The sequence below is a fragment of the Mesitornis unicolor genome, unplaced genomic scaffold, assembly GCF_000695765.1.
Source record: "Mesitornis unicolor isolate BGI_N332 unplaced genomic scaffold, ASM69576v1 scaffold40901, whole genome shotgun sequence".
Lineage (NCBI taxonomy): Eukaryota > Metazoa > Chordata > Aves > Mesitornithiformes > Mesitornithidae > Mesitornis > Mesitornis unicolor.
Genome location: NW_010162494.1, coordinates 1 through 9753, shown reverse-complemented (window position 1 = coordinate 9753; position 9753 = coordinate 1). Strand labels below are relative to the sequence as shown.

At 59.1% G+C, this 9753-nt stretch overlaps 1 protein-coding gene across 1 annotated transcript in view; it reads left to right on the top strand.

The window, feature by feature from the left end:
- QSOX1 (quiescin Q6 sulfhydryl oxidase 1) overlaps positions 1–9713 on the top strand; it is a gene marked incomplete at both ends in the record, with an annotated part of 10070 nt that extends 357 nt beyond the window's left edge. The window contains 11 exons of the mRNA XM_010193645.1: positions 2315–2415; positions 3693–3741; positions 3920–4022; positions 4817–4907; positions 5144–5289; positions 5783–5917; positions 6095–6224; positions 8020–8142; positions 8250–8394; positions 8635–8814; positions 9418–9713. Of these exons, the coding sequence (XP_010191947.1) occupies positions 2315–2415; positions 3693–3741; positions 3920–4022; positions 4817–4907; positions 5144–5289; positions 5783–5917; positions 6095–6224; positions 8020–8142; positions 8250–8394; positions 8635–8814; positions 9418–9713 (1499 nt within the window). The remainder of the gene's footprint in view (positions 1–2314; positions 2416–3692; positions 3742–3919; positions 4023–4816; positions 4908–5143; positions 5290–5782; positions 5918–6094; positions 6225–8019; positions 8143–8249; positions 8395–8634; positions 8815–9417) is intronic.
- Between the last annotated feature and the right edge of the window lie 40 nt (positions 9714–9753).

Here is a 9753-nt window from a genome sequence, read left to right as displayed (position 1 = left end):
TTGACAGTACCCTTAAATCCTTCCTGTGCCCTTGCCTCCCGATCAACACTCCTGAATCCCTTCTGCATCCTGGTTCCGTCCTCCTCCTCTCCATCAGTGCTCTTAAATGCTGTCTGCATCCCTGGCCCTGCATCCTCAGCCCCATCAGCACCCCTGCATCCCATCAATATGCCTTCATCCCCTCTGCCTTGCCCTCCATCAGCACCCCTAAATCCCCTTGCATCCCTGCCCCAGCCTCCCTGGGTCATCGACCTAGTGGGAAGGCCCAAGCCCCACCCTGCAATGGCCAGGCCGGGCTTAGCAGCATCCCTGGGGCCCCTTTGGCTGCGAGAAGCTCAGACTGAGCCTACCCCAGGCATAGGGGATCCTGCTGCCCCCCCTGGATCCTCCCTTAGCCCCACTTCTTCCCAGTGCTGCCAGGGCAAAGCTGGCAGGGCACTGGGGCCCAGCACTGATCCCAGCTGATTTGTTCCCGGTTTTGACCTTGATGCCTGGCCTGGCTGGTGCGCAGCCCTGCTTGGGGACCTGCACACCCCACTGCCCAGCCTCTTGCCCCACCGAGGCTCCTCCTGCCTCCCCCGGCATCCTGGGGCACGCACATCTTCTCCCTGTTATTGCACTAATTAGTATAGCACAGTCGCTGCTGGGTGATTCAGGGCACCGACTGTCCCATCCCTCCAAGGGGATGCCATCAGCGCTCCCCAACGGGGCAGGATGTGAGGAATGGGGTGCGCACCCGGGCCCTGCAGGGAAACGTCGGCTCTCCTGGCACCTCTCCAAAACAAGGTACCCTCAGGGCTCCCTGCTCTGGAGGCTGGACCGTGGATTGGGTGCCCACAGAGGCAGGATGGGAAGCCACCTCCGTGCCACTCAGCATCCTCGCTACCGTTCCCACGGGTCGGTTTTCGTAGGAGGGAGCTGGATGGGGCGGATGCCAGGGTGACCTGCGTGTCAAGGAGCATGCCTGGCTCCCAGTGGCAGGTCCTCCTGTGCCGCTGGCGCTGAGACAGCGAGAAGCGACTTGTCTGCCCATCACCTGCACCACAGGATGGTCCCACGTGGGTCCCCACCTTACGTTGGCTCCCACCTGGGGTGGTACAGGCTCCATCAGTGTGCCAGCACCACATCCCTCCCCATCCCACTCAAAGGAGATGTTGGGCATTCTGTAGCTTGTGTCCTTTATGCTAAAAAAGATCCATTTCAGAGCTCTTATCTCTGTTTTGAGTTTGGCTTTCAAAACCTGCTGCTTGAAATGCTTCTATGCCTCTTTTCTTCATCTCTTATCTCAGGGACCCACTGATCTTTCCCGGGGAGGTGGTGGTGGAGAGGTGCAGCAGGGGAGTGGATGCTCAGCACCTGGGTGGGCTCCGACGATTATGGGAGTGGAGCATCTCCCTTCTGAGGAGCGGCTGAGGGAGCTGGGGCTCTTTAGTTTGCAGAAGAGGAGACTGAGGGGAGACCTCATTCGTGTTTATAAATATTTAAAGGGTGAGTGTCACGAGGATGGAGCCAGGCTCTTCTCGGTGACAAACAATGATAGGACAAGGGGTAACGGACACAAACTGGAACACAGGAGGTTCCACTTCAATTGGAGAAGAAACTTCTTCTCAGTGAGGGTGACAGAGCCCTGGCCCAGGCTGCCCAGAGAGGTTGTGGAGTCTCCTTCTCTGCAGACATTCAAAACCCGCCTGGACGCCTTCCTGTGTAACCTCATCTGGGTGTTCCTGCTCCGGCAGGGGGATTGGACTGGATGAGCTTTGGAGGTCCCTTCCAATCCCTAACGTTCTGGGATTCTGTGTGACGTGATGCCCCGGCCACTGGTTTTGGGCTGTTCCCTCTCAGTTATGGACCGTGCCCTCGGTCAGGGGTGAGACGAGGTGGAGCCACGTTCCCTGCTCTCGCCCAGCCATGGTTAGCCATCCCTTCCCTTCTCCTGGCAGCCTCTTCCCGCTGGGGCAGAGGCCGGGCAGGCAGAACCAGATGGGCAGGCAGCCGCGGGCAGAGCTGCCTGCTCCCAGGTGAGGGCAGGGCTTGAAAAGCCTGGTCCCGCCTCACATGGCTTTCTCTGTGCTCCTGCCACCCAAAAAGTAGGGCGCCAAACTCGGCACGCACCGCGGCTTTGGGTATTTGGGGCTTGGAAAGCATCAGTTGTTCTGCTGTGAGGGGTGAGCCATGATTTCAGGGCCTGGAGGAGCCATGCAGCTGGAGTATTAGGGGTTTTCCCTCATATCCGTAATGGCTATGGACAGTGGGGTGGTTTTTGGGGCCACAGAGGGTCTGAGTTGTGCTGACACCGCATCCCCTGTCCCTGCAGAGTGGAGGCCTGCGGTGATGCTGGCAGCTGTCGACTGCGCTGACGAGGCCAACCAGCAAGTGTGCATTGATTTTGGGATAACTGGCTTCCCCACGCTGAAGGTAAGGGCTGTGTGCGCCGGGCACTTGCCTGGTTTCCCTGTGCTTTGCTTTTTAGCCTGTCCCTCTCTTGCTCAATCAGATCAACACTGCTATTGCACCAAAATATTCCCTTTGGGGCTTGGCAGGCTGGAGCTGTTTTACCCTTCCCCAAAACATAACTGCGGCCAGGCTGCAGCCAGTGGGACTGCCGGGTGATGTAGCAACAAGGAGGGGGAAAACCAAAATGCTGCTTCATGATGAAACGTAGAGGCTGAATCTCTCCTAGGACAAGGGAGAATCTGAAACCTGAATTAGAAATGCCCAGAAAGGGCTGCTGAGGGGCAGAGGGTGATTGCAGGTTTTGGAGGAAGGCATAGGGATGCTGCAGGAGGCTGCACAGGGCTCTCCTGGGAGCCTCCTGCGGTGGCTGGCGAGGCACCGTCCCTGCTCCTGGGCCCGTGCCCGCCCCTGTAGCTGTGTCAATACACCGGATCACTGCGTTTCCTACTGCAAACAGAGCCAGACTCCACACAAGCAATAAAGCTGAAGCATTCCAGGTGCAGCAGTGAAAGCCAGGACTGCCTTGAGATGGAACGTGGGTGATAAGGGTTTCATGAGACGTGTCCTCAGTCCCAGCTTACAGGCTCAGCCCAAGGTGGGGTCAGTTCTGGGGCTTTGCCAGGCAGGTTGGCTTGTGCCCCAGCCCTGCCCTGTGGTCTCACCAAGCACCACCCACCACCCATGGGACATTGACCAAAACACCTCCCAGAGCAGGGACAGGTGCTGATGTGGTGGTGCTGAGAAGTCGCTTGCTTCGCATCGCCTGTCCCCGCCAAACAGCTTTTGCAAACAGCCTGCGCTCCCAGCCCAGCCTGCAAAGCAAACACCTGTCTGACGCAACCCAGTTTCGCCACTCTGGCTCTACTGCGGGCACTGGAGCCACTGTGAGGGGAAAATCCACCCTCTCCTGCTTTGTGAGAGCTCTGGAGCAGGGTTTGGGAAGGTCTCAGCTGCCTCCTTGGGACCTCTGGAGGTGCCTGCCAGCGCTCAGCTGGTGGCTGGATGTGGCTCCTAGCCCATACTTGCATGGCTCCTCTCCAGGGATGGCCCATGAAATGAGGCCGTGTCCGGGAGCTCCCTCTGCAGGGGCTGGTGTCCCACCAGTGTGCTGAAACATTGTGGGGAAACTGAGGCAGAGCCAGTCTGGGGAAAGCCTCTGCTTGCTGGGCTGCACTGCCTCCCTGTCCATCTCCAAACACTCTCACTCCAGCTTCCTCATGTCTTTTTTTCCCTTTCAGTTCTTCCGAGCTTTTAGCAAGAAGGCAGAGGATGGGATAAGGATTACTAGTGAGTATCAGAGCCACAAGGGCATTTTGTCCTGGGTGCAAATGGCCCTCCTGCCCACAACCCCCATATGTTGGCACCTTGGAGAGCCTGGGGTTGCAGCTCAGAGCAGCTCCCCTCAGCTCAGCCCATGGGACCGGCTTCTCCAGGACCGACCTCTTGGCATCCTGTCCCCCTGCAGATCCCAGCGCCACTGTTGAGGACCTGCGCCATGCCATCATCACCAACCTGGAGCAGAGCCAGGATGCCTGGCCGCCCGCCTGTCCTCCGCTGGAGCCGGCGAGGTAGGGGCAGTGTGATGGGGGTGGCTCTGGTGGCCTCCACCCCACGGAGAGCAGGTTTCTGGGGAAATCCTGAGCCAAAAATCGGCACGGAGCAGCTGCTGCATCGCCCATGTCCCAGGGAGACACAGATGACCTGGCCAGGCTAGAACCATTTACGAGGCCCAGATGAGACTGGCCACGTTGTTACATCTCCTAACGAACCTGCTCATCAGCCTTAGTTAGAGCAAACAGTGCCTGGGTTAGGGATGTGGCAGTGCTGTGCTGTGCCGAGCTGAGTGAGGCAGCTGCTGGTAGCAGCTTTTCCTGCCCTGAGAAAGGATTTTCTTGATTCAGTATGAATTTGTTGGGGTCTGAGTTGTCTTTGCTGGACACAGGTGGTGTGCCACTGTCCCAGGGGGAGTATTTGGCTTTCCTAAATCGATGGTTGAGCTGGGCACATGCTTCAGGTCTCTGGTGCCTCCATGTCCTAGCCAAAAAAACCCCCAGCCCTGATTGAAGTTCATTGCTGTTTATTCCCCTGGGTGAGCATGCACCTCCCTCCTGCCCTGCCCTGCCTGCGCTTTGTTTTCTGCCTCCTTGGCTGACCCCGGCGGCTTTTCTCAAAGCCTGTGAAATGGAGCAGAAAATTGAGCTGGAAACTTCAGCGGGGAGGAACTGCCTGCTCAGTGGGTCTGCACCCGCGCTGACATCCTGTGCCAGGCCACCAGGGATGAGGGCTGAGCTCCTTTCGGATGGGAGGGCAGAGCATCCGACTGATGCTGAGGCACCCACTGCCATCCTCTTCTCTGCTGCAGCGCGGAGGAGGTTCGCACCTTCTTCCAGAGGAACAAGGACCGCTACCTGGCGCTGATCTTCGAGAAGAGCGACTCCTTTGTGGGCAGAGAGGTGGGTAGAGCTGCGTTTATCCCTCATTTCTCTTGAAGCCCATGTCCCTGGTGCCCAAATACCTCCTGGGTACCTTTGGCTGGGAAGTCCTCTCCCAGCAGTCTCCCCAGTTGGCTTGCGTGCCGCTTTGCAGGCATGAAGTGTTATGCAGGGTGCTAAATAGCTCTGCTACATCCCTGCTGGGGCTGGGGGTCCCGCTGCCCCCCCGCCTGACCCCAGGGCTGCTGGGCTTGCAGGTGGCACTGGACATGCTGCAGTATGAGAACGTGGCAGTGAGGAGAGTGCTGAGCAGCGAGGAGGAGCTCGTGAAGAAGTTCGGCGTCACCACTTTCCCCTCTGCCTACCTGCTTCTCCGCAACAGCTCCTTCTCCCGCCTGCCCGTGTGAGTGCAGGGTCACAAGGTGGGAACAGGGGGATGGGTTTGGGGTTCTCAGGGTGCTGAAGCCTGCTGGAGTACCAGACTTATGCCCCATATCACCATTCTCCTTTGAAATTGTGGGAACATTTGTTCAGAAGGAGGCAGTAGCTGAGTTGAGCAGACTGGTGGGGGCAGGGGGCTGCTGGTGGGCGCTGAACGGGGCTGCTGGCCCTGCCTGGAGCTGGCGAAAGGGAAAATGGCTTGTGACCAAGCTACCCCTCCGCCACATCTGCCTGGAGGTGACATGGCTTGACTCCCTGAGGCTCAGCTCTGCTTCGGGTTGGGTGCCAGGATACTCGCCACTGGGGTGGCTGGAGAGCATGGAGCACCCTACGCTTGCTCTCGAGGTCTGCACTGCCGGTCTGGCTAAGCCTTTGATCTCCTTTGCTTCCTCCACGGGGCTGGGTGCTGTTTGGGAGGGAAGAGAGCCTTGCTCACGGCTTCTCCTTCCTTGCAGGCACATGGAGGTGCGCTCCTTCTACTCCTACTACCTGCGCACGCTCTCGGGCGTCACTCGCGGCTCCTACAAGCTGGACAGAACCACCAACGCTTCCAATGAGACCAACGTGTCCCAGCCGAAGGACGCCGACCGGTCAGACCCCCACTCATCATTCTGGGGCTGTGGGAGGTCGGGACGAGTGTGGGGAGGAGGTGCTGTGGGCAGTGGGTTGGGACAGTGCCTTTTCCTTGGGGAAAAGCCCCAAATCTGAGGTCATGGGGGTACAGATTAATAGGCTGACAGAGCATCGTGTTGCACTGCCCTCCCCAGCTCCAAGTTGTACATGGCTGACCTGGAGTCCACACTGCACTACTCGCTGCGGGTGGAGGCTGCCCGTGCTGCCGTGCTGTCAGGAGCCCAGCTGGCTGCCTTCAAGTGCTATGTGGCCGTGCTGGTGAAGGTGAGGAGCTTTCAGTGTCGGGAGGGGGACTGCCTGTGCCTCCACGTAGCTATTTATGAGGTGAAATGCAAACACAGGGTGCGGCTGTGAAGCGCAGCGAAGCATTGCGGTCTCAGATGTGAGCCCGGTGTCCCAGTGCTCAGGGCGTCCCACAGCTGCTGTGGGGCTGTCCCCATCACCATGGATCTCTCAGCTCAGCCCAGAGTCCCAACAGAAGCCAAGAGCAGGTGCTGCAGAGTTTCAGGCGAGATGTGGGGTGCAGGTATCAGTGGGCAGAGCAGGATCTGTCGAGATGGTGTCGAGACGCTGTTACCCGCTGGGGTGGCAGAGGTGACCAGAGGGGTTTGTAACTCTGATCCCCTGACTTGGATGCTTTGCTTGGGGAGCTGTTCTTTATGAAGCCCTTTGATAGCCAGGGAAGAGACTCCTGCTCTGAGTCAGGCTCTGGAAGAGCCTGATTTAAGGTCTCCTTTTTTCTTCTCTGTTGAGCTTGGTAAAATCAAAGTGTGTAGGAGCTCTGAGCCAGCAAAAGCAGGGCAGTTTAATTTCCTGGTGTGACAGAGTGCTGTGTTTGGCTGAGGTTTCCACCACTGAGGTTGCAGGAGCCTTGTCCTCATCCTTGTCCCAGCCCGTGCTCTTTGGCAGACCTTCACTGGGCCATGCCCATCTTTACTCCCTCCTTTGTCACCCAGGGTCTTGCATTCAGTTTGGAGCTTGCATAGCCCTCACTGGTGGGCAAGACCCCCTGCTCCCACCCCTGGCCCTTTACCCCCAGAAAAGAGCTCCAAATGCAAGCCAGTGGTGCAACGAGTCTCCAGTCCTCAGCTCAGAGCTTCATGTGGCTCTTCCTCTGCTTGCCCCCAGCTATTGCCCTCACTGTTTCTCCTTTTAGGTGATTTTATTTTATCACCTTTTAATTCTTCCTGCCAACCTTCCCCTTGCTGCACAAGCATAGGATTTGGAGAGGAGGCAAAGCTGCATTCTCGCAGCTGGCAGGAGGCACCCGGGTGGTGGGTGGAGGCACCAGGGTGGTGGGTGCCGGTGCTTTCTGGAGGATGCGGAGCCGGCGCTGCCATTTCGGCGCTCATCCACTGGACGGAGCAGCATCCCCAGGATTGCTGCCAGCCCGGCAGGGCTCAGGCTGGGGGAGCTCAGCCAGCGGGTCTTAGCTTAACTGTTGCGTTCCCAAGAGGTATTTAAGGCAAGGATGAAGGAAAAGAATCCTAACGTGGAAGAAAGTGTCTGGAAAGCAGAGCATTGCACGGCAAAGCTTCCTACTGAAGGAGCAGGTGGGATGACTGTGTTCTGCATCAGAAATATCAGATTGCAGATGAATTCCCCTGTGGATTTGGGACTTTGGGTGTTATTCCCCCTGGGCCTGGGGGAGAACAGCTCAGTCTTAGCAAAATGCTCCTTCTTTTCACTTCCCTGTTGCTTTTCTTTTGTGCTGCTGGTCTCATGTCCCTGTGGATCGTCCCTCTGTCTGTCCAGCCATCGGTGGCACGTGCTGGCGGGCTGCCCCTCTCCCCAGAGCGCCTGTGGTTTTAAAGTGCTGCTGCTAATCAGCTTTGTGCTGACTTATGGTCAGAGTGGCTTTTTGCCTCCCTCAGATGGGGCTGAGGTTCAGAGCCTGAACATGCACTCAGGGGCCTTGCCGCCGTGGCAGGGTACACACTGCAGCCCCCAGCCCCTTGGTGCTACCCAATGCCTGTCCCAGCAAGCCAGGGGGGCCAAGGGACTGCCCTGCTGCTTGTGGAGGAGTCTGGGTTTCCTCACCCCTCTCTTCCCTCTGCAGTACTTCCCCGGGCGCCCCAGCGTGCAGACGTACCTGCAGTCCCTGGATGGCTGGCTGAGGAACTGGACAGAGCCTGAGCTGCCCCGCAGCACCTTGAAGGAGGCCATGAAGAATAACAGAGATGTAAGGCACCCGTGGGGACCCTGGCCCCCACTCCCCTCTCCTCACCCCTACCCCACCAGCCCGCATTATCTACCAGCTCCATCATGCCGTGTCCGTCTGTCCTCCAGGCCTCCCACCCTGCCGTGCTCCCCACCAATGTGACCTGGGTGGGCTGCCAGGGCAGCGAACCCCAGTTCCGCGGCTACCCTTGTGGGCTCTGGACTCTCTTCCACCTCCTGACCATCCAGGCTGCCCAGAATGGCCCTAACAAAGGTATCAGCATCCCTGGAGGGGTTCAGGGCTCAGGGAGGGGGTGTCCAGGCAGGTTTTGACACAGGCAGGGATGCTGTGTATGGGTCAAGACTTGTCTCACCCTGGGGCAGGTCTGTGGGGAGGGCAGGAGCTGCAGACTTGGGATGCAGGGCTGCCACCTCAGCCATGAGACTGTGGTGGTGGCACTGCGAGGTCCGAACTCGCCCTCCTGTCCCCCCCTGTCCTCTGCTTCCCTCCCAGAGCTGCCGCTGGAGGTGCTGAGCACCATGCGCTGCTATGTCCGACACTTCTTCGGCTGCCAGGAGTGTGCCGAGCACTTTGAGGCCATGGCGGCCAAGTCCATGGACCAGGTGGCCAGCCGGGAGGAGGCTGTCCTCTGGCTCTGGTCCCACCACAACGAGGTCAACGCTCGCCTGGCGGGTAAGGAGGAGGGAGCCGCAGGGAGGGGAGCTGGGGTGGATTCCCAAGAGGAGGCGAGGTGGAAGAGCATCCCTCCTCCTGGATGAAGCTGACAAATGGCTGCAGTAGGGTGCAGCCTGGGGACATCCCCTTGTCCAGCCGGGAGGAGGCTGTCCTCTGGCTCTGGTCCCACCACAACGAGGTCAACGCTCGCCTGGCGGGTAAGGAGGAGGGAGCCGCAGGGAGGGGAGCTGGGGTGGATTCCCAAGAGGAGGCGAGGTGGAAGAGCATCCCTCCTCCTGGATGAAGCTGACAAATGGCTGCAGTAGGGTGCAGCCTGGGGACATCCCCTTGTCATCGTCCCCCGTCGCAGGGGACAGCAGTTGGTCACACAGCATTAGACTGTCCCGGAGATGCACTTGGGTCTTACACGCTCCCTGCAGGGAGTGTCCCAGAGCCACCACATGCCCTCGGAGGACCCCTCCTCTTGAGACAGCTCCTTCAAATGTCCTTGTCCCCATCCCTATCCCCAGCTGCTGGGTGCTCCGGGGTGCTTATCGTTCAGCGGGAGGGCTGCATCGTCGTGTTTCCCTCTAACCCCTGCGCTGGCTCTGCTCCCTGCAGGAAGTGACACAGAGGACCCCAGGTTCCCCAAGCTGCAGTGGCCTCCACCAGACATGTGTCCCCAGTGCCACAAGGAGGAGCGGGGGGTGCACGCCTGGGAGGAGCCAGCCGTGCTCACCTTCCTCAAGGCGCACTTCTCCCCTGACAACGTCTACCTGGATTATGTCGAGGTTGACCCAGTCTCTGCAGCTGAGGAGGAGATGGGCGGCAGAATGGGCACTGATGGCCCCCGAGAGGAGAGGGAGAAGGAGAAGGAAGAGGAGGAAAAGGAGACAGAGGGGGAGATGAGGGCTCTGGTGCGGCCGGGCTCCCCCGAGCCGCGGCGCCCCAGCATTG